Genomic DNA, 25,807 nt, shown 5'->3' on the forward strand with positions numbered 1-25,807 from the left:
AGCGGTTGAAGATGAATGAATGAATGAATGAATGAATGATTATGACCTTGTCTCCTTCCTGGCAGCAGTGTGCTTTCAATCCTTTTAGAGTGTAAAAAAAAAAGTAAAAGCACAGAAAGATGAGTGGGAGTTCACACGTCTCTATCTGCTTCAAATCTTCTTATTCTGTCTTCCTGTTCGTCTACTGTCTGCCGTGACCTCTGACCTCCTGACTGCAGGGTTGGTCTGTACCCAAAATCAGTATCAGTGTAAAAGAAAACAGACATTTTATTGCGCATGAGCTGCCATGTTTGATCCAACAGATATCTGCTATATATGAATGAAGAATCTATAGACAGCGTTGTAAACAGTCCACATGGAGAGCAAAAGAGTTGCACACATTGGCTCAAATGTGATCTTGTCTGACTTCGCTTTTTATTAACTCTTTTAATTTATCTGCATTTAATTGTGTTGTACTGTACCTTGTGCAATGACAATAAAGGCTATCTTATCTTATCTTTTTACATAACTCAGCTAAATTGTCATCCAGATAGAGGTAGACAGATTAATCCACCCCGGTTTTTGCAATTTTTAACTGCTAACACCTGTAAGTTAAGCTGATCCAAGATTGTATCATCATTGTCTCCATTCGCCTTCTTATATCTTATTTTTAAAAAGTTTATACCAGTCTCATTAATATTTAGAATATATAATACCACAACCAAGGAAAATCCTGGTCTCTGATTGGTTGGCAGGTGTCTGTCAGTATCTTTGTTAAACATAATAAAAGTACTAATGCTTCAGACTCTCACAGCAGTTAACACTGAAGCCCTACCATCACTACAAACACACTTTATAACATGTTTTTTCCTTTATTCTCTACAACATAAGGACCCTCAGAGTGTGTGGGAGGGTGGGAACAGTAGCTTGTCAGATTCCAGCATAATAACTGCAGGGTCATTAACAGGAAATACCAACAAACACACTGAGTGGATGTGTATATGTGTGCGTGCAGGACAGAGTTCCTGTCAGCCGTTCACCCAAACAGTCTGTCTGCTGCAAGACTCTCTTTCTGTCTGGAGCTATTTAAAGGCCATATAATGTATAATATATATATATATATATATATATATATATATATATATATATATATATATATAGATAGAATGTAGATCAAAATTAGAAAAAAAAGTTCTTAGCATGTTGTTTTTTTAACCAAGGCACCTCAACAAAAACCTTTATTTTGTGAAAAAAGCAAAATAAGAGAACATTAACCATTGATTCAGAAGGGAAGATTTCAACAATGTTTTCTTAAGGCTATAGGATTCAAAAATGAACAGGAAGTGTAGAGGCCCTTGCTTTGAATGACTTCAGCACGTCTGTGCCCACAGGACATCACTAGTTTCTCTCACTGCTCTGGTTTGATCTCGGCCCGTTCTTCTTGCAGTCTCTTCCACAGTCGGTAACTGTAGTGGGTTTTTTTCTCTAACTTTTCTGGGAAAATATTTGCAGATACTCTAAATAGACTTAAAAAAAACTGCTCTCCCACTCTTCTTCTCTTACATTTTCTTTTCTTTGTGTCGCTCTGGTTTATTTACCAACGGCTGGTTGAAGGTCTGGAAAGAATCACAGAGCTGTTTGAGTACTTCACTGACTCGTTTAGGATAAATATCTTTCCCCTGAACTTCATCTGAACACGAGCTGTTCATCGCTTCAAACTACTTATAAAGGCATTGTTTACTGAGCCCGGTAACACTGTTTCAATCACGCACGGTAGTTTTGTGTAAATATTCACCAAAAATACATTCCAACAGGAGAACGAGTGGATCGGTTGACTAATCCAACACCGAAGAACTGATACGAATGATGTGCAACACGTCCGTTTATCTTTTTATCCTATAATCACATCTCATCTCCTTTTACTGCTCAGCTTTCTGGGGAGTTTTATGTCGTTCGGGTAACAAAAGAGACATAATAGCGTGCTAGCAGCTCTGTGAGGTTGCACCATACACAGTCTCTGAGGCTATAAGTTAAACTGAATTTCTATAAGAGCAATAAGTGATGAATGAATGAATGAGCATTGGTTTGAACACAGCCTCAATTATACGTTACACACTGTTAAAAGTTCAGCTGAACAGGATTTCAGTCCACATGACAGCTGTGACGTCTTTAAGTACACTTTGAAAAACACACACACACACACACACACACACACACACACACACACACACACACACACACACACACACACACACACACACACACACACACACACACACACACACACATCCTCTTAGTCATATTCTTTAAGTAAAAGTAGCAACAGTGTTGAGATAGTTTGTTACAGGTTTAATAATTTGTGCATATACTTTAGAGTACAACAAGAAAAATAAGCTATACTAATTTTGCAAAGTTACTTATTTTAAAATCATAGATTACTGGATTATATTATTGATGCTTTAATGTGTACATTCTCTATTTGGATCCTCATGAGCTTCCACAAGTGGTTTCTATAGTCTTCCTGGTGTCCAAATAAAAACAAACAGCGATTTAAAAAGACACAGTATGGAGGACAAAACAAGCTAAATATAATAATCTGAAAATAAATGAAATGGCTGAATCATAAACAATAGTTGCTTATAACAGAACCTGTCAGAAATCCATAGCAATAATGAACATTAATAAATAAATAATCATTCTGATCTTATTCAGGACCTTTAAAATATCATGATTCATTTTTTTTATTTTAGCCATCTTTGTTTAATTAACATGCAAACTGAACCTAATAGCCTGGTATTTACCTCCTAAAATGTAGTGGAGAGAATTAACCAGTGGTCCAGTGGTAATGTAAGCCCCTTTTGTTTTCATCCAAGTGTCCCCAGACAGCAAAGAACATTTTTTTAGAGAAACAATACAGAGCATCAGTGTCTGATTTACTAAAGAACTGAAAAACACTTCACTGTTTAGTTTCAAATGTTTCAAATCCATCAGTAAGTTCATGGCAAACCAATGTTCTGTCATCATGCAACAACACTAAGACACCATTGTAGTTGCATTGAACTGTGTCTTTTTGATACGCTGCACTTACAGTTTAAATGGAAACACATATTAAGCAGGGGATTTTGCTACTGAACACTCACTCACTTAGTTTCCTGCATCTGGGCTGGGCTTCTATGCACCTCTTTAAGGTGGAATATCTTTATTGATGTAAAGGAAGAGGAGGAGGAGGGACCCTAAATATTGATGGGGACCCCCAGCATCTGCACCAATAACTGAGGATCTTTGTCATTCTCTGTGTTTTCAGCTGTTTTGCTGCTACTTTTGATTTGATTCATTAAATTCACATTCACATATCAAATACAATTGAGGATAAAAACACAATGAAGTCCAGGACTTATTTCTATTGTGGACAAGACAAGATACTCACAGTGTCTGATAATCAATAAAAACATTTATCTTAAATAAAATAAAAATGGAAACAGTATCCGGCCCCATGCTCTATTCAGCTACCTCTCTAATTTGCAGATCTAACCATGGATGTAGAACACATACTCTCTCATACTTTCGACTCTTTTTAGCTGAAAGTATTTATTTATAATTTATTTATCAAACCTTTGGATACATATGTATATATAGATTTATACAACATTATATACATTTTTCTCCTAATATGTAGCGGTCTGGTATGGAGTTTAAATGACAATAAAGAATCTTGAAATCTTAAATGAATCCTGCATGATTGACTATTTTCTTTAATTAACATTTTTTTTAAAACTCAAGAAGGCTACTCTAAAGATAAGATAAGATATTCCCTTATAAGGCCAACAAAGGGGAAATTTCCATATTACAGCAGCAAAGTGGATAGCAAACATAAAAGAAGCATCAATAAGAAACAAAACATTCTCGATAAATATAGAAAAATATGAACAATATAAACACAGGGAAGTGTACAATATAAGAATAACAGGAACTTTTTTAATATCTACATTCGCACTAAGGCACAGAGGAAAAATATTTCTATTACTTTATAATATTGCACATTGTGATTGAAATTCATCTGAGCCAAGTATCCTTGTGGGTGTGTGAACATGTGTACCCCTCAAAATACCTTCCACCACTGTGGTCCACATCTGTCACATCTGTAACATCTGAAACATCTGTAACATCTGTAACATCTGTAACATAAGCTCAGACTCAGACTGATGTTTATCTTATTTGTTTGTATGTTGTTTCTAAATCTGTAGGCTCATATTTGACTGTTTGTGTGTTTCAGCAACAGTAAAATCAGATTACAGCCACTGGCTCCATTCACACTGTAGTGATAACTGCAGAGGAAACACCCCGACACACACACACACACACACACACACACACATACACACACACACACACACACACACACACACACACACACACACACACACACACACACACACACACACACACACTCACACACACAGTTGGAGCGGACATTGCGGGGGTGGAGAGGAAACACCGTTACGCGCGCACGCACGCACGAACGCAGAGGGAGGGAGGGTCTCCGCGCGCTCAGTTTTCAGCTTCATTGACTTCAAGTGAAACTCAGATGATCTTAAGTTTGGGATTTTCCTCTTCAGTTTCTTCCACTCAGCTTTATTTTTATTTATTTTTTTCAAACAATCTGTCACAAAGTCCCGGAGCCTCGTGCGCTTCCTCCTCCAGCCGGTTTCCACGAGCGAATCACACCGGTAACAAGAAGGATTTAACGGAGACTTTTTTTGGAACACAGCTGCTCCTTTGCCCGGTACCGACTTAACATCTGCCCGGTGACCCAGAGTCTGACCCGGGATATCTGACCCGGGATAGAGCGGCACGGTAAACTCGATGCCCGTTATCCGGTTAATTCATTGGGATGGACAGAAAATGAGTGACTGACAGAGTTGATGAAAAGTTTTCATTCATAAAAACAAACATTTTCTGTTTCTTCAACAATTTTTTTGTCTTAAACTGTTGGTCAGATTCAGAAATATAAGAAAGTGTATAGATTTATATATTTAAAGGTATTTTAAAGACAAAATCGTTCATTGATTAATCAAAATGAATCTCTTATAAACAGAAAAAGTCATTTACTTCAGTCGAGGGACCACAGTGTAAAAATGCTCAATTTCCAAACTCCTGATATCAAAACTTTTATTAATTTACATAAGAAATAGGCCGAATTGATAAGATGATTCAGTTGACAGGGCCGGACCAAGAAGTTTGGGGGACCTCGGCCAAGTTTGTTCCTCCAACAGATTTTGTCTGATTTAATGTCACAGTGTGAAATTTATGAACAGAGCTACTCTACTTAGAATTATAGCCTACAGCTCGTTTGATGAAATAACACGTTTTTCTGTATAGAACAGTTAAAATTGATCTGGTTTTGCTCACAGTTGTTTGTTCTTTCTTATTGGTTGATGGTGTTGTGATGAGTTTACCTTGTTTATTTAACATCAACCTGCCAAAGGGATCAAAGATGGAAACTAGCTCCTGGCTATCCTTTCAAAATAAGATTTCCGGGTCCCAACGCCCCGTTGAAACAAAACAGACTACATGTGAACATTAACGATCGTCTCTTTCGTCAGTTAAACACCTTTTATCGATAAGAAAGAGGTCAAATGACAATTTTGTTGATCTTTAAAAACTCAGATCTGTTCAAACAACGCGGCATCTAGACCCGATCATATTAATGATCTGATGATATAAAGCGTGTTACATTTATTAATATGAAGTATTCCTTGTTTTAAATATATAAATCTGAAATCTGAGTTAGATGAGAACATTTATACAAATATGTGTCATTAAATAACCTACCTAGCTACAACTAGCAGCTGGTTAGCTTAGCATTAAAAGTGTAAACAGTTAGCTAAGCTGCCTACAAGCACCTCCTCCACCAAGCTCTCTAATTAACATGTTATATCTTGTCTGTTTTAACTTGTACAAGGGTAAATATGTGTAATACACCATTTCACATGGCCAGGAGCAGTTGCCAGGCAACCAATGGAGACTCAGAGATTTTTTTGTAGCGAGTAAACGAACAAGTTGTAGCGTGTTACGTGTTAATTAGTGAGTTTAGATGTAGAATCGGCTTTCAGTCTCTATGTTAAGATGCACTAACCATCTACATTGGTATCTTTGGGGACCTTTAAGATTTCCACGAGATTCAAGATTCAAGATGTTTATTTTCACTCCGGTTCTAAAAGTTCAAATGTGTAAAATGCTGGTAAAAAAAATAAAGGAAAGACAGCAAACATAAACAGACATAAAATAGAAAACAATAAACAATCTGTGCACTTAAACTTTAAATAAAGTTCTGTGAGTTTGAACAGAATGTAAACAAACAACATGAGTTTGATTTGATGTGTATTGATTATTGATTTGTGTCTCCCTGGTGTCCCTGCAGTCTGTCCTCCATCATGCGTCCCTCAGCGGGCAGCATGGTCCTGGTTCCGGTCCTGGTCCTAATCCTGGTCCATCCCGCAGCAGGCTACAGTCTGGATCAGGAACACAGTCTGGAGTTCGGAGGCCCCCGCTCCTCCATGTTTGGATACTCGGTCCTGCTGCATCGCCATGGATCCCACAGTTGGTAATGATCTCCTGTTGATCTGCTTGTTGATCCTCTATTGAGCCTTTGTTTACCTCTCAGATATCTGTATATTTAGATGTTTCATCATCATAATGAAGCTCTATTAGCCGCCGTCTTCACAGTAGGTCTTTGTCTGCGTGTGTGTTTGTTGTGTGCATGCTAATTAGCCAGTTCTTGTCAATGAGAGAAGCTCTTTGATGCTTCACACACAGATGCCATTCAGACACTGAACAGACACAAAGACAGATCCTGTCTCTCTCTTTAACGTCTCTCGCAGGTTGGTGGTTGGAGCCCCAGTAGCGAACTCGTCCTCCAGTCCGTCGGTTCGAGCTCCAGGAGCCGTTTACCGCTGCAACATCACTGCTGAGTCCCGCCACTGCCACCCCATGCACGCTGTGTGTGTGTGTGTGTGTGTGTGTGTGTGTGTGTGTGTGTGTGTGTGTGTGTGTGTGTGTGTGTGTGTGTGTGTGTGTGTGTGTGTGTGTGTGTGTTGTTCAGTCTTTTCTCACAAATTCTAACCTGTTCCTCACACCCATTATGTTTTATGCATTATCTTCAAAGCATTAAAGCAAATTCACGGATATATTAGTCAGACAGGACTTCCTGGATTATACAGTAAACAGCAAGAAATCCGCATGACACACCCCTTTGTTTTTTTTGGGACGCAGAGCTGTTGTCCATCTGTACATGACTAAACGCAGTCAGTGGACTCTACCATGTTCACACTATCAGCTGGTCAGGTGTGACCTTTAAACAGTAAAACGCCACTTAATTACCTGTGAAACACTGCATGTGTGAAACTGTTGAATTAAATTTGTTTGTGTGTGTGTGTGCGCAGACGTGCTGAGCTGTGGGAAGACGTGTGATGCGGAGAGTGATCACCAGTGGCTGGGAGTCAGTCTGTCCAGACAACCTGGAGACAATGGAGGACACATCCTGGTAACACAAACACTTTCTCACTCACTGAAAATTTTCACATCAGGGTGAGGGAGAAGAAATCAGAATTGGTGTAATTGTGTATTTATTTAATCTATTTTTGGCTCCAACTGATGATATTTGTAACTTAAGTTGCATCACACTGCTTCGTCAAGGTACAAAAGCTAAAACGCCCTCAGTAAAGCTCATTTGTTTTGTTTAGGATCCTCATTAGCTGCTGCATTGGAGCTTCCTGAGGTCCTTACAACTATATTTACAATAGGACAATGCAATAATGAATATACATCATACAAATTAACACACACCGTAATCAACACAGAATAGGACATGAAAAGACTAAACACACACAGTATCATAATGATACTACATACAAGATCATATTAACCACACACAGGTACATAAGTTAAAAAGCAGTAATATGTATATTTGTATATTATTCTGTTTGCAGACTAAAGTATTTCTGATTTAATTCAATTGACATAAAGCCTTTTTTTTACTCTTGTAACTGGATGACTTTACATTTTTGGGAATTTACTCTGCTTTTTTTCTGGACTACCCATGAATCAGGAGCTCCAGTCCTAGAGTAACTCACTAAGAGTCCATCACCAACACTGTGTGTGCTTTTTGAAGAGGGAAAACAACGCTTTGTATCAACGTTTGTAGGCTTTACAGGGTTGTGACCTGCTCCGGTCAGTAGCGCATTATGAAAGTTGACAGCACAATTCCTACAGTAGCAACGCTGGCCCCTAAAATGTCAAACATTATCTAATGAAATATGGAAAATGATGCCCAATAGCTGCAGTATTGGTATAGTTTATATTTCCAGCAGCAGAGTTTGTAAAGCCTGTGAGGGAAGTGAAAACAGCTTCTTCCATCATATTTATACTTATCACGACTCTCTAACAGTGACACAGCAAATCTACTGTAGGTTTATCCACACCGGTCCTGTCATATGTGAATAAAGCCATATTTGAACATTAACACAACAGAGAGTTTCACTTGGAGAGTGAGCGATGTTTAAGATCTCTGTTTCTGAAAGAGGCTTTTAAATTTAGTGATCGAGCAAAACTATTTCCAGTTGCAGCAGCAGCTTTCTGTCTCCTCACTGTGCAAGTCTTTTTTGTGAATGTTAAAGTTTAGAATGAATAAACAAAAGGACTGATAATGTCCACACACACACACACACACACACACACACACACACACACACACACACACACACACACACACACACACACACACACACACAGTCCTAGTTTCAGTGACATGGGTCATGGGAATAACGACACTGCTGCTAACTTGTGATTATGTTATTGTCAGTAATGAGTTCATGTCACATGTTATCTCTGTGTGTGTGTGTGTGTGTGTGTGTGTGTGTGTGTGTGTGCGTGTGCGTGTGCGTGTGTGTGTGCGTGTGCGTGTGCGTGTGCGTGTGCGTGTGCGTGTGCGTGTGCGTGTGTGTGTGTGTGTGTGTGTGTTTGTGCGCAGGCATGTGCTCACCGCTGGAAGAACGTCTTTTACTCAAAGAAAGACGGTCAGAACCACAAGCTGCCTAATGGGGTCTGTTATCGCTATGGCAGCGACCTAAGGCATGCCCAACCCATCATCCCCTGCTACAGAGGTACACACACACACACACACACACAGTTTGATAAAGACATTTTTGAATGTGGGATCATGTCTTTTTTTCGTGGATGTGTGAATGCACCAGCTGTTCAACTTCAAGAGGGAAACATTTGGGTTTTATCTTCTTATTTGTTTGCTCACCTTCAGCACTCAACATGTCTGCTTGTCTCTGTCTCTTGCAGACCACCAGAGGAAGTTCGGTGAGGATTATGGGTCATGTCAGGCCGGTATTTCCAACTTCCTGACAGAGGTCAGTAACACAGAGCCTACTTTAAGTCCTGTTTGTCGTCACTGTTTCCACCAGCAGACTGAATGTGATCCATCATTATTACTGTCTTCAGATGCACATCATGACTTTGCTTTTTTTCCCTCTCATTCTGTTGAAATATAGACATTCATTTTCTACCATTTTATGAAAGAAGACTAAGACTGTCAGTTTCCTCTGTCGAACATGAAAACTCACAACTTCCCCTTAAAACAACACATGTTCCTGAAATGATGATTTTGTGATATTTAGAGCTATGTCACTGTCGCTTGTGCCGTATGATAGAGATATAACAGAGTTTTAATAGAGATGTAAGTCACAGTAAATGATACCTGTGTCTTTCTCAGGATCTGATCATCATGGGGGCTCCGGGGACGTCTTATTGGACGGGTTCAGTTCTGGTCTTTAACACGTCCAGCGGAGGGATGTCAGTGTATCTGGACGATGACGCTGGAGCCGTCAGCTTTGGAAGCTACCTGGGTAACTGACACACCTTCTACTGTACAACTCTGAACTTACATCTCCTGTAGTCAGTGCTGGTACTACTACTGTACTAAAGCCACATACAGGTACTGCCAGATACAGTTACTGCTCCCCGCTCAAAGCTATTCTGAGCTGCTCCGCTCAACACGCTCAACTAGATTTCACCCCGTTCCACTAAATCTCCCTTTTAAATCCCTCAATAAATGTATTTGTTAATAAATAAAGTGAAGGATAAGTCTAACTTTGCACAACCATAGATTGACAAAACTTCAAGTTGGGACTTTTGTTTATTTGCTCACATGCTGTGGCCATTACGTACACGTAAAAACTGGCTTAATTTCACTTCACTGTGCTGATGCTGGTCTGAGCATGACCCTCTGCTAATGCAAACAAAACATTTCCTGCTGCGTTACATTAAAAGCATTCAGCTGCGAACCACTGGGAGGCTTTCGTTGGGAAGATTTTAAGTGTTAGCACCAAAAGATGTGCATATTTTCTACCCAATTTGGTCAGAGGGTCAGTTTTAAATATTGTACGGAGGAAAAGTACAAGAAGAAGAAGCCACAGTGAGTTGCTTAAATGAAAATATCATCAAGGTAAACCCAGCGGGGTTGTCCTGTGAAAAACAGGAAGTAGAAAATAATTAAGAAGGCTTTTAATTTCATTTGTAATATCAGTTTGCTGCAGACAGAAATAATAATAGTAAGTTATAAAATGTTTTATATCGTCTGGAGATGTTCTAGATCTATTGGTTTTGCATTGCCAGACTTATTTCCACAGTGGTCTGTCAGTTTCTGATACTTGAATTAATTCTTTCAATTGGAAATATTGTTATATATACTGCTGGGAAGTACTGAAAAATAAATAACTAATTCAAGGCCATATCGTAATAGGTAAAACAGGTGTTAAATTGCATTCTATATGGCATTAAAATGATTTTAAAAGTCTAACTTTTACTTGGTGAAACCTGCAGAAACCCAGCATTTAAAAAGTTTCTATATGATTAAGAGTGAAGTTTCTCTAAATCCTGACTCAATAAAACAGCATTACATGATGTTTAAGAAATGAGTTTACTGCAGATTGACAAAAACACAATAACCATGTTGTGAAAGTGCCTTTTTAACATATTCTGTGGTAGTGCAGTGGGCATAACCCCGTCACCTCTCAGTGTTTGTGCTGAGCAGAATTAACAGGAAGCTGAGCAGAAAGGTGTGATGTTCTTCAGATGAAGCCGTTTCTCTGCCCTGAAAACATCTGCAGGGTTCTCAACACGTCAGAAAAGACAAACAGAGGCTTCTGATGATCACAACACGAGATGAGCTGAGGACTGTAACACCAACGCAGACTGCAAATTATTGTTTTAAGGGTTTGAGTGTGTGCAAGTTTAATTCGCTGATCAACACAAATTTACAGGAAGTAACGGCTGACATCTAAGAGGGAAGTTCGGTTTGAACACTTAAAAGCTGTGGTTGTGTTTTTCTCACACACACACACACACACACACACACACACACACACACACACACACACACACACACAAACACACACACACACACACACACACACACACACACACACACATACACACACACACACACACACACACACACACACACACACGCACACTAGTTTTTTTTTAATACACTTACTTTCATTCTCTTCAACCGTAACCATTAGATGTCCCTAACCCTAACCAAAAACCTATTTGGTCACATTGATATCCTTCACCCAAGAGTGCAATTTCACTTTTCAAATCTTAGTCAGACAATTTCAGTCTCAAAATCTCTCTAAAACAAAATCTAGATGATTCTTTCATTTGGGCTGCTTCAGTTATTACTTTGTGCTCATGTTTATCAAGAGCCACAATCCAAAAGGTTTGGGAATCAGTGGTTTAATCTTTAAATGTACTTTCCGCCAACGTAGAAGTCTAAATATGCAACGCCGTGTCCTGCTTCTGTTCAGGTTACGCTGTTGGAGCTGGTCACTTTTTGACCCCTGGGACTGTGGAGGTGGTGGGTGGAGCTCCGCAATACAACCAGAAGGGCAAGGTGAGACCTACCTGTGCAGTCTGCTACTTGTCTGTTTGTCTTGGGTGTAATTTGCACTGAAAGTCTGAATGTTTGTTTTGATGGTGTTGTGAAGCCTTGTGATAAAAGTTGATTGTGTGTTGTGTCATGTAGTTGTAATGGTTGTAGTTGGTGTGTGTCTTCGTGCTGTGCAGGTCTTCATCTTCGCAGTGGACAACAACATGCTGCGGGTCGTCTCTGAAGTGTCCGGAAAAGAGGTAAGAAGCCACTATAGCATTAGCCTCCTCAATTCAAAACAATGGATACTTAGCTTGTGTGTGTCTTTTTTTGTGTAGCTGGGATCTTACTTCGGCTCCAGCGTGTGTGCGGTGGATCTGAATGCTGATGGTTTGTCAGATCTGTTGGTCGGCGCTCCTATGGCAACAGGCATCACCAGGGAGGAGGGAAGAGTCCATGTGTACATTAACCAGGGGCAGGTGAGCACACACACGCACATGCACACACACACACACACACACACACACACACACACACACACACACACACACATACATATTGATCTGGGATCTGTCTGTGGCCGACACTGGGATCAGGTTTCCTGCTGTTCCATATATTATACACATACATACTCATTTCATACTTCTGTGAAAACTACCTGTTCAGAAAAGTTTTGTGTCGTCTGTTTCTTCACAAACTCTCAGGCCAAACTGCTGGAGGCGGAGTTTCAGCTGACTGGCAGCGACGCCTACGCCGCCCGATTTGGAGAGACCATCGCCGACCTGGGAGACCTGGACGACGACGGTTACCCCGGTAATAGCCACACCTGCACAGCTTGACCTTTCAGCTTTTATTTTGGTGAAATGATATCAAGTATCACACCACACTACTAATACCTCTGCCGCTAATACCATTACAAAAACTATAGCAATTTCTTCTGCTCATAGTACAGCAATGCTGCTTCTTTAACACCGGATGGTCCTAATAAATACTGCTACTACTATAAAAATAAATTACTACTTCTTCTGACATTACTAGTAAGTACTTATATTGCAAATGCTAGTATTAGCTACTACTTTTACTTCTACAAGTGCCACTGTAAATACTATAATGATTGCTACTGCTAAAACTACAATTCAGCCAATAAGTACTACTACTATAAATACTTCTACCTCTTTTGATTCTGCTAATAACTACTGTACTGCTACTATTACTGCTGCTAATACCACTACAAAGATAATATTGCTACAATATTATAGGGTTGATTATTGTTGCTTTCACAAAAATATTTACACAATGAGATTTTTCTTAAAAAGTCATCAGTAATGTAAATATAATGACTAAATGGTAAATAAAAGTAGAACTGTCTCTTCAGAAAATGGCATCACTCTACTATAATACAGCCTTTAAAACCAAAAAAAACACAACTCTTGTGTCACATATATACAGTACATCATTATGATATCCAAAATCTAAGACAATATCTAGTCTCATATCACAATGTCAATATAATATTGATATATTGCTCAGGCCTAATAGTACGAAAGCTACTAAACTACTGCTGCTTCTGTAGCAGTCAGACTATCTTAAGTTGTCCACTGATGCAGCTGGGGTTTCACTTCATTGCTCAAGGGCATCTCAACAGTGGTAATTAGGGAGGCTTGGCTTTCTTTACACACTGCCGTCTCACAAATGACCCTAAAATACTGCTAATACTATGACAATACTTCAGCGGCTGCTACTGCACTGAACAACCCAATACACATTTGTTCGTGTAGGTTTCTACCAAGGGGACACAACGTACCCACCACCACTTACAACAGTAACTGCCACTTCCTGATAACTAACTGTCTAACTATCACTGACTTCAGCTCAACGCCCTCACACTCACACAGACACATACAGACCCCTGACCATCTGTGTTTGCGTGAGTGTGTGTGAGGGGTGGAGTGTGTTATTAAGTTCATTAAAACTGTAATGACAAACTGTTGCTACTCTGTAACTTAACCTGCCTTCTAATCTGCCCCAGAGCTAGATAAAAGGCTGTCAGTGTGTGTGTGTGTGTGTGTGTGTGTGTGTGTGTGTGTGTGTGTGTGTGTGTGTGTGTGTGTGTGTGTGTGTGTGTGTGTGTGTGTGTGTGTGTGTGTGTGTGTGTGTGTGTGTGTGTGTGTGTGTGTGTGTGTGTGTGTGTGTGTGTGTGCGTGTGCGTGCGTGCGTGAGTCTGTGTGTGTGTGTGTGTCCCAGTAGCTCTCTCTTTGCCATTCAGACCCTCACAGCTTCAAAGGACTCAGGTTAAATATTAAAGGACCATGCTGGTGTTTTCTCATCTCTATGTACTAATCCTGAAAACATTCATCCTTCTCAAAGTTTCCATCAGGGCCCTTCTTCCAGACCTGACTTACCAGAGGATTAATTAACCACTTAGTGACGAACAATCTGCATTCACGTCTTTGAAACGTTTGTAAATGGAGCAACACAAACTAATGATTTCCGATAAGGAAGGAAACTAATTTGTAGGTTTAAGGTTGAGGTTAGGCTGATGGATTAGTGAACGCAGACAGCAAAAGTCCTCACAAATATAGTCATATGAACTTGTGTGCATGCTCCTACCTTCTGGGACACGTCAGACCAAAGACGGGGTAATTGGAGGCAAAAGTCATCTCCCTTATAGCAAAAACATATTTTTGAGTTAGCTTAGGGGTTAGACAAGTAGTTGTAATGGTTCGAGTTAGAGTAAGTCTACAGGAAATAATGTCATGTAATGTCCCCAAAAGTGACCTAAAGCAACGTGTGTGTGTGTGTGTGTGTGTTTGTGTAGATGTGGCAGTTGGTGCCCCACAGGAAGACGATCTAAAAGGAGCCGTCTACATTTACAACGGCAGGCAAGAGGGCATCTCGCCAACTCCATCTCAGGTACAAATAATAACAATGATATTATGATACATTTTATGACTCAAGCACTTTTTAAGATACTCAAATATACTTACTTTGTTTATTACAACTTGGGTCGGAGTTTAATTCCGATCAAAACTTGGCTTATGGTATCGCATCTGTCTATCTATCTGTAGTCACAGGAGACGGGGAAATAAATTCATTCATTCATTCATCTTCAACCGCTTATCCCGGGGTCGGGGTCGCGGGGGTGCTGGAGCCGATCCCAGCTGACATTGGGCGTGAGGCGGGGTACACCCTGGACAGGACGCCAGTCTATCGGGGAAATAAATAATTATATTAAATAAATATCAGTGTTACTTTCAATGTAGAGCAAAGTAGCAGAGATCTTAACGTTTGAGGACTGAACTGTAGTCAGACAAACACAGAAAAGATAAAAAAGAAGACAAAATTAACTTTTTATTGCTACTAATCAATCCCAAACCCTCGTTATTTGTATGGGACACCTGTTTGATGTCATTAAAGATGGTGGGTTTTTTAAAACAGGTGGGTCTTATTTTAACAATTTATCACGTGAAGCACTTTGTGACTTTGTCTGTAAAAAGTGCTGTGTCAAATAAATGCATTCAATTATATAATATTATATTATAACATGCTAGGCAGGGAGGAACGGATGTGCAAGACCATCCTCTAACTTGATTTTCGTGTGTGTGTGTGTGTGTGTTTGCGTGTGCGTGCATGTGTGTGTGTGTGTTTTCAGAGGATTACTGGATCCACTCTGGGTCGTGACCTCAGGATGTTCGGCCAGTCGCTGAGCTCTGGCATTGACATCGATGACAACGGCTACCAGGGTAACCAGACGTGTCGCATTGTTTCATGTGTCGCAACATCGCTGCCATTTTATTGTACATTTAAACACGTTCTTTTCTATTCTCTCTATCTCTGCAGATGTGGCGGTTGGTGCGTTCCTCTCGGACTCTGCCGTGGTTCTCAGGTAAAAACCGCACTGAAGCTTTTTGTTCAAACAGAAATATTCCGGCTGTAGTTCTGTTTCCTTTCATGGTGTAAAGGAAGGAAGCTTCCTTATTTTAGCCGATGTGGAAGGAAATGATACTGCAGGGGAAGCACATCCCACAAGTTTCCCAACATCTGCTGATTATATTTAGGACGGAAATTAGATTTTCTATAGGAATCTCCATCTCATCTCTGTAAATAATACAATTAATCTACTGTTTTCATTCCAGATATGAATGGTATGACTTCATTTCAGTCCGGTCATCTTGCTGTAATAATATCTCTGAACGTGTCCTGTGTTGCTGTAGGACCCGTCCTGTAATTCAGGTGAAGGCGTCTCTGACTCTGCCCGAGCAGATTGACCAGAGCGCGGCGCTGTGTCGAGAACACAAGACTCCAACTGTCTGCTTCAATGTTACTGTCTGCTTCAGTGTCAAGTCCAGACACTTCAGAGGAGCTATAGGTACTATAAACCAAAACATGACTGTCTGCTAATACAACTTTAAACCCAGCCTCTCTCTAAGCCCCACCCCCGTAGTTACTGTCACTACACCTGTCAAGCTTTACATTTTTGATGAACTTTTTTTTGTGAAGCATCAAATTTAAATAAAGAATTTAAAAATTTTATATTGTTCTTCTTTGCTCTTCAGATCTACAATATAATTTGACCTCTGACCTTCTCCATAAGCCATCCTTCCCTCATCGTTTCTATTTCCATGGTAACGGGTCATCCAATACCACGAGGGGGCGTGTGAGAGCACGACATGGCCAGCTCACCTGTACAACACACGTGGCTTACCAACGAGTACGTGCAAAAAGACATACAGTGAATAAGTTTAATATGGGTGTGATGACATGTTAATAACTGACTGTGGATTAGCTTTAGCGATGCTAACAGTGTTTAATTCTCCTCTGTTCCTGTTTCTTCGTCCTACAGAAAGATGTCAGGGACATTTTTACTCCGCTCAAGTTTGAGGTTTCCTACAGTCACAGAGAAACAAACACCCACAGAGGCTCTTCCAAGACCTTCCCTCCATTAAAACCCATTCTGCAGCAGAGCGCAGGACACCAGAACACTATCACCAACCAGGTACAGGCTAGTGTTAACACTGACCATTTTCATTTAGTGCTAACACCAACCAGGTACAGGCTAGTGCTAACACAAACCAGGTACATGCTAGTGCTAACACTGACAATTTTCATTTAGTGCTAACACCAACCAGGTACAGGCTAGTGCTAACACCAACTAGTTGAAGTTAGTGCTAACAGCAGCTAGTGACAGTTAGTGCTAACACCAACCAGGTACAGGCTAGTGCTAACACCGGCTAATTACAGATGGTGCTAACACCAACCAGGTACAGGCTAGTGCTAACACAAACCAGGTACATGCTAGTGCTAACACCAACCAGGTACAGGCTAGTGCTAACACCGGCTAGTTACATTTAGCGCTAACACCAACCAGGTACAGGCTAGTGCTAACACCAGCTAGTTACAGTTAGTGCTAACACCAACCAGGCTCAGGCTAGTGCAAACACCGGCTAATTAGTTTTTGCTAACACCAAGCAGGTACAGGCTAATGCTAACAGCAGCTAGTTACAGTTAGTGCTAACACCAACCAGGTACAGGCTAGAGTTAGTGCTAACACCAACCAGGTACAGGCCGATGCTAACAGCAGCTAGTTACAGTTAGTTCTAACACCAACCAGGTACAGGCTAACATCCGTCTGACAGTCTGACACCAAACCGATCTGTGTTAAAGGGCAGGAAACGGCTACTCTGTTATCAGCTCGGCCGCACAAACATTGAAATTGACTTCCTGCTAATCCAGATGTGTTAACAGCTGTAGCACATTAACCGACATCAGTCAGCTCATCCTGTGTCCCACTGACTCATGAAAGAGCAGAGCAGGACGGGTTAACATGTAGGAATTTACAGCTGGAGTTATTCACCAGGATATCATTGATCATCGCTAAAGCTGGGGTCAGAGGTCACAGGGGCTGGATATGTCAGCAATGAGGAACATGATGACTGCTCCATTCATTATTATTATTATTATTATTATTCATGTCATCAATAAAAACCCTGCCTCTTTTTTTTCTCAGACTAGGTTTGCTCGGTACTGTTCGCTGGTGAATTGTTCGACCAACATGCAGCTGACAGCTCAACTGGTGCTGCCACAGTAAGAGCACAAACACAAACACACAGCAGGGGGAAACGGCTAGTCTGGCTCAGTTCAAAGTTCAATAAAACATCTACCAAACCCGCATACTGATGCTTTTTCTGTCCATGTACAGATTAAATGAAATCTACAAATCTTAATATTGCCAGTATTAATGTCTCAGTGTGAAATGTTTAAAGTCTTGGAGTTTATATAAAATAATCAGGGATACATTTTGTGCAATAAAATGACACAACAACTGTACCAATATGGGGTCTGAATCAGAGCTTGTGTTCATTGTTGTCATTAGCCAGCAGCTATATTTTGTTGTTGGTTCTGACAGGAACATCACTGTTGTTGTTGTTTTTGTTGCTGTTGTTTATTTTGTTGTTGTTTGTCTGCAGTCAGCAGCAGTACTTTGCTCTCGGCTCGGGACAGACCATCGCATTGAAAACGTCACTACTGAACTCTGGAGACGACGCCTTTATGCCGCGACTGACACTGCGTTTCCCCGACAACATCCACTACATTAAAGTACTGCAGAATGTGAGTTTGCCCTGATTGGGCAGTTTGAGGATATGATAGGTTGAACCCTTAGAAAGCTGTAAAGGTTAATCTCTCCCAAGTGCTTCAATCTTGGTTGATTTGGCGACACTGGTGGTTACTGGTGTTAACTGCAGCTGTAGTTCAATACTTCAGCAAACACTCTGGTGCATACGTGTACAGTGCAGTCAAACAAACTCACATTCTTTTAATAAAGAAGTCAATAATGTTCCTTTCTCCATCATACCATGTGACACCTTGATCTGATAAATGGTATCAAAAACAGGGTTGGATTACATGAAAATATTAAGTATTGTCACTTTAACAGCGCAAATAACTCATTAATCAAAGTGCACAAACTGTGTGTGTGTGTGCAGCAGGACAACGTGGTCAATTGTGATGTCACACAGGAAGTCAACAGTACAACAGCAGGTGTTGACTGCAGCGTCACCAGCCTCCTGCTCGCATCCAATGCCCAGGTAAGCCTTAGCCAATCTCATGCCAAGCTAGCTGCTCTTTGAGGCTGCACTCAGCGGTGCGTCAAGCTAAATGCTAACGTCAGCCTTTCAGCTTAGCCTAGTAGCCTGCTAAAACTGGTGAATTAGAATTAAACAGAAATTGCCAAAAATGATAGTATTGCTCCTCAGCCCAGTCGTTCTCAAACCTGCTTGTAGTTCAGAGGCCAAAAGTCAGATCCCGTGTGTTTTTGCTTGTGTTCTCGAGCATTTGTCTCGTCAGCAGATATTTGCTGGATCAGTAGTTTTTCATTGTAAATATTGTGAAATGAACTGTTGAAACATCTGAGTTCCTCCCAGAAAAAGACAGAACAGCAGTTTTAGGGTGGAATGTGTCAAAGTGTAAAATGTTTAGTTTAAGATGAGCAAAGACAGTAAAAAAAGGGAATTAAGACTTTAGATTAGAGCCTACAGTAGGGGAGCGAAATGTAAAAATTACCATTTGAAATCACACACCGACAAGTTTCCTGTTTCTTGTAGCTGAATATCAGTTTCCTATTGGACGTCAGCCAGAACAGCACACCTGGTGACATCGTGATTCACGTCAACGCCCGCAGGTAAGAACAATTTCATCTAAAGTAAAACTATAGAGACACTCACAGTAAAAAAAACCCACATCAAAATGTATTAAATTGGTTTTCTCTTCATAGTGATAACTATGAGAGGGAGGAGTATCTCCATGACAACTCCGTCAGTCTCCCTCTTCCTCTCAAATATGGAGTCAACGTCAACATCCACGGGTGAGACAGCTACGTTACCATTACTCTCTTTTAAAGGCTGAACTGTTGGGCGGAGTGTGTGTTTTGCTTTTCTGATTCACAAGTGTGTAAGTAGAAGCCCTCAGTGTCTGTTGTCCCACTCAGGTAAATAATCACCTGCCACCACTAATGTCTGTCTGTCTGTCTGTCTGTCTGTCTGTCTGTCTGTCTGTCTGTCTGTCTGTCTTGCAGTTTTGTGACTCCCACCTCATTTGTGTTTGGTGAAGATGAAGACACAACTCCAGTTGACTGCTACACTGAAAGATTCAACTACACATACAAGGTAAGCGTCGATCTCCTTCAGACATGCTTCACATGAAAAGCCGCCTTTAATATATATTATTATTTGTTATTTATTAAATAAAATATGATACAATCTCGGGAGTAAATGGCTCAGTACAGAGAAATACAGGAGCTCTGTAAGGTGTTGTGATTGACTGGATGTAGGATGCACCTGGCTGACCATTGTGTTAGCAGTAAGTGTTAGTAGTCACTACAGCACCAAGCTTTGAGTTGAGGCCAGGTGGATTCTGAGATCAGTCACAGTCTGATCTGCAGTGGCAGAAAATACATTTACTTGAGTCCTTCCATTCAATATTACTTCATACTTCTTGCTTTTTCACTTTTGCTGATTTCTTCTGTTGTTTTGTGTGTCTGCAGGTGTTAAATTCTGGTCCCAGCAGGTCTCTAGATACTGTGGTCGACATCTCGCTACCCAAGATCCTCACACCTTACCGACACAGACTGCTGCAGGTCGTAGACTGGCAGGTACGTCCAGTACAAATAGCAGCAGGAACACGAGCAGTAGTAGCACAGTCAATATAAAAAATATTTCTAATATCTGTGGTGTGGTTCCTCACCGGTTTCTTATGAAACATTTAAATTGTCAGTTGGTCTTTTTTAGCTTCAATATCATCTTAATTTAACCATGATTCTGAAAATCTCCACTCACATTAGAACAAGTGAAGTGATTTACTGAGACCTGAATACTTTGTTGAAAAAAATGTATTGACTTGGACTTTTCTTGAGAGAAACTGAGGATTTTCCCATTCACTTGAAAACTTGATTCTTTTTGGAAGCAGCATCTAGTGGCCATTAGAAGAACTGCAGCATTTAAAGACATGAAACTGACAGTTCAGTACCTGCTTTAGCCTTCAGGTGACAGGCTTCACCTTTAATACAACAAACTTAGTCTTAATAAATCATTAAAAACTGCAATAAATGCGAATAAATCATATTGTTTTAGGAATACTCAGCCAAGGTAGTTGCTGCTGCAGTCGTGGCTGAGGTCAGAAGTAGCAGTTGTGAAAATAGTAATAGTTTTGTAAGTTGTAGAAGTCATGGTCAGGGTAAATTAAACACATCGGTGGTAGATGTTTGTATATATTAATATATGAATTTTCTCTCTGCAGTCGTCTCACGGTGCGTGTTCGATCAGTGACACAACTGTTTCAGTCGTCGAGGACTGTGACGTCCCTCAAGCTTCCTTCATCAAACAGCTTGTCTTCTTCTTCTCCTCCCCCTCCACCCGCAGAATGGTACACACACACACACACACAGACACACACACACATACACACACACACACACACACACACACACACACACACACACACACATACACAGACACACACACACACACACACACACACACACACACACACACACACACACACACACACACACACACACACACACACACACACACACACACACACACACAGAGTAAATGCAGGGCTACACATTCATTGTCTCTGAATTACATTACGCAGTTCTCTAGGACCGAGTTGACGATTAGTCAACTAAACGGTTGTTTTTTTATAAGTCGACCATGATTTCTTTAGGCAATTTGTCATTTTTTATGCTTTTTTCCTGCTGAATTACTATTTTCAAGCTTTGAAATGGTGCTTCTGCAGGATTCTTTGTTGAAAAACATCCCTACAGTGCTCGCCCAAAGCATTTACTGGCAGTTAAATCACTACAACACTGGGAAACAGCTTCATTGATTGATTAAATCAATGGTTACTCTGACCCTTTCCCGTCTTTGTATTGAAACTGTTGCACAATAATTTCCCTCGGGATAAATAAAGCTTCTTGTATCTTGAATTGAATCTTGAATCTAAAAACGAGTACAAGACTGTTGACTATGGGCGAGGAGTCAACTACAAGTCCCTGAAAGCATCGCTGTAAAAAACATCCAATCAGAGAGCTTTAAATTCTGCTGCCATGCTCATGTGTGATTGTGTTCTACATATTTTAATGTTTTTGAGTGTTGTTTTATATTTATACTTTTGTAAAGTGTGTTTGAGTATCATAAAATGCGCTGTGTAGATAAAATATATTATGATATTATTATTATTAATGTCAAGTTGAAGTCCCTGGTAGATTTTTTTGTAGAATTGTTCTAAAAAAATTAATGTTTTTAGACACATTTTAGATGAATTCAGCAGCTATGCCGCAGTGTTTTGTCCCTGATTGCTGGTGCTCATGGGAAGTGTAGTTTTTAGATCCACATATTGAATTTATTCATCACTGAGGTAAATGTTGAAAGGTGATTTCACTTCATGAATTCACAGTGAAAGAAAATACATTTCACTGCTGAATAGACCAGTTTTACATTGTGACCAGTATAATTAAGGTTTGTTGAAATTTGGCAAATCATTTGTGGCCGAGAAACGTAGATGCTTGATTTGGACTCAACATCATCACCCTGAGTTCACACTGATCTTGTGTGTATGAGCTTCAATCTTCTATGTGTATGTGGGCAGTTTTGTGGCCGTGGTGATGAGCTGTGTGAGCGGTTGGTGTGTCGTCTCGGTAACCTGGAGGCGGGGAGAGATGCTTTCATCCAACTGGAGATCAGACTGAACCCCGCTGTACTACTGCAAGCTCCGGTAACAAACACACACGTTTGTCTGTTTGACTGAATGAGCTGATAATGATTGTGTATTAGAGCGTGACTGCTGCATAAACCCAAGTGATCTACAATCAGCACTGTGCCTGAACTGCTGCTGCACTGCTAACGTGTTGCTTACACTACACAGCCTGTGCAGAAACAACGTTAAACTGATCCACGAAAAAAAACTTGAGCTAAAACGAACCCAAGCTGATCAACTCTGTGCGCCTGTAACTCAACGCCTCCTGCAGCGTCTTAAATGCATTTAGAGAATCAGATAAAAACTCTGTCTGTCTCCGTAAACCTGTCACCGTCTCAGGGTCGCCACGGTGTCATGAGGTTGGAGAGCACAGCAATGATGTCAAATCCCAGAGAAAGTCCTCACACCATCCTCATCTCTGAACAACCTGCAGCAGAGGTAAAACAGCTCTACACCAATCAAGAACCGACAACACTGTAGACAAACAACACCACATCTGGAATGAGCTCATCTGTGTTCAACCTGGAAATGTGTTTCCGTTTCTCTTATTTAATGAATGTTCTAATGTTGAGCATAATCATGCCGTATGTTATATATGTGGTTCGTTTCCAGGTGGTCGTGGAAGCAGTTTTTACCCAGAAACCCTCAACAGCAGTGAAAGTCTTCATCATCGTCGTCAGTTTAGTTTTGGGTCTGATGATCCTGGCTGCTCTCATCTGGTGTCTGTGGAAGGTAGGTGTTTTTTTGTTTTTTTAACATAGAAGTATATTTTAATGTAATGTAGCAGCATATCACAATATAATAGTACTGATAAACTCCAGTATATCACAATGATACTGAAACTGCTATATATTGCAATATAATATAAAGTTAAACTGCAATATAATTTCAGATAAACTGCAGTATATTGCAAATATATATTACTTATAAACTGCAATATATCACATTAAAATGTCATGGTATATTGCAACATAATGGCCAGTGTATTGTATTATAATGGTACTGATAAACTACAGTACACCCCAGTATAATCTACTGATGAAGCGCAGTATATCTCAATATATATAACGGCTGCAGTAGCAACAGTACAATCCTTTTTTGACTGCCTTGGTTTCTACTTGTCCGTTCACCTGTCTTTCCATCTGTGTGTCTCTCAGGCTGGTTTCTTTAAGAGGGAGTTCCAGAAGAAGGAGGAGGAGGAGTTCAAGAGAGACAGCTGGGACTATGTTCCTAAATACGACAAAAGAGAGAGCACTTCATAACCGAACCTGTCACCTCTGACCTCTAAGCATAGGAGAGAGGAGTTCACATTGTGACTGCGAATCAGTTCTTATGAGACATATGTGCTGAGTGTGTGAAACTATGGAAACCTAACTTGTCCAGATCAGTAGAACAGTGCTGCTGTCGAACGTCATCGGCCAATGAAATCTGTCTAGATTCAGACGGTCTCAAGACGTATTCATAACAAGTGAGCACAGATCTGAGTGTGACGGATGACAGAATGTCTCAAGTGAACTCCTACTGAACACACCTGAACCGAACGTGCCTTTGAAACTATTTTTGCCGAGCGTGCCTTCACAAAGACAGACAAGTTCAAAGACTTGAAAAAGATGGAGCGATGGCTGGAAGGAAGATTAATAAAAACAAAAAAAAAGGGAAGTTAATCTGAAGCAATCAAGTCCGGACCAATTAAGGCCTTGGAGCTTCCTGGGATGTGGCTATTGAAGATGATGATGACCACTATACCACTATGTCGGCTCTTATGAGGAAACAAACCAAAGGAAGTGACTTTCTGATGACCTTCAATCTCAAGGGGATGGAAACCTGGCCTCTGATTGGCTCATACTCTCTGTGAAATTGCCCCTTCGTCCGTGTACATAATCTTCTACATTTTTGTTTACCTGCTGACCAACACTTTAAGCACTGGTGACACACACACACACACACACACACACACACACACACACACACACACACACACACACACACACACACACACACACACACACACACACACACACACACACACACACACACACACACACACACACACAGCAGACACGCTGCCTGTGTTGCACTATTTCACTACCGTACAACACACCAGAGGCTGTCCATACAGAAGGAGTAGTCAAGTGATGGCTGTTGGGATGTGCTGGTACAGAGCATTTAACGTGTGTTTTAATGGACGCCGAACAACATCCCTGTGTTTTTGCCCTTTTTCACACTGGGATTTATAATTGCTGTCACACACAGTGCACTGGAGACACCGCGGCGGCACACGTACCTTTTCCAGCAGTGTGAGCTTGGGTGTGCCCAATTCTTGTTTTGTTTTTTACCTTCACCTTAAGATCCGACCATTTTATTATTTCAGGTGCTGTCCTGTGTAATGAACTCGCTGCATTAACCTTGTTTCTGACGCTAGGCTGCAGCCACCAAACTCCCTAACCTCCCCCAAGAGCGCCTCGATTTCTGTCAGAAACATTCCCTTTTCTCGGTCTTCCTCCCGTTGTTGTCATGATTCACCTCGAAGAGCCTTTGATCAGCAGGCTCATTTCTATGCATCAGTATTCATTTAGTGCTTCGCATTGACCGTTTTTGGTTGAATGTTGGTGTTTTCTAGAGTGGAATATGAGGCTGATCCATCTGCGGACAATTCCAAGTTGATGTTGGATTTATAGAAGCAAAGTGTGCACTAGCAGGAGTATGCAAGGTTTTTAAAAAATACGATTTTTTCTTTCCTCTCCATTTAAAATGTGTGGAATCTACGCACAGTTTTATAAATAAGGTCCCCGGACAGTGAAGGGTTGTGTCAGAATCTCCTCATTTCAATGGACTCGCATGATCAGTGGATTTGCTCTCAGGGGCGAAGTAAATCTGTGCAATTTCTTTCTGCGTTGAGCTCATCTTTGGTGAACTGCCTGTATCAAAGGTGTCGCAAAGACGAAAAATGAGCACTTCTCTTCCACTTTCCTGTAAGGGAATAACTACCATGTGACATCAAGTAAATCTTGAATAGTTTTTGCTATTTAAACATTTAATTTATAGAGCGCTTTTCAAGATGCCTAAAGGTGCTGTTTGTGACAAATTAAATAATTAAAAATAAAGAACAATAAAAACAAAAGAACTAGAAAACGG

At 40.5% G+C, this 25,807-nt stretch overlaps 1 protein-coding gene across 1 annotated transcript; it reads left to right on the forward strand.

Moving 5' to 3' along the window:
* Positions 1-4,704: 4,704 nt before the first annotated feature.
* On the forward strand, positions 4,705-24,590 carry itga4 (integrin alpha 4). Its single transcript, XM_083921339.1, has 29 exons — positions 4,705-4,833; positions 6,401-6,583; positions 6,861-6,982; positions 7,422-7,522; positions 9,008-9,140; positions 9,328-9,395; positions 9,758-9,890; positions 11,856-11,941; positions 12,115-12,177; positions 12,256-12,396; positions 12,622-12,730; positions 14,736-14,830; positions 15,570-15,660; positions 15,758-15,803; positions 16,132-16,286; positions 16,474-16,628; positions 16,761-16,913; positions 17,925-18,001; positions 18,385-18,526; positions 18,901-19,002; positions 19,519-19,595; positions 19,689-19,778; positions 19,989-20,079; positions 20,457-20,564; positions 21,209-21,334; positions 22,565-22,690; positions 23,012-23,110; positions 23,285-23,404; positions 23,830-24,590. Exons 2-29 carry the CDS (start codon positions 6,414-6,416, stop codon positions 23,932-23,934), a joined length of 3,084 nt encoding a protein of 1,027 aa, XP_083777465.1. The 5' UTR covers positions 4,705-4,833; positions 6,401-6,413; the 3' UTR covers positions 23,935-24,590.
* The last annotated feature ends 1,217 nt before the right edge of the window (positions 24,591-25,807 follow it).

The sequence above is a fragment of the Echiichthys vipera genome (assembly GCF_963691815.1).
Source record: "Echiichthys vipera genome assembly, chromosome: 10".
Lineage (NCBI taxonomy): Eukaryota > Metazoa > Chordata > Actinopteri > Perciformes > Trachinidae > Echiichthys > Echiichthys vipera.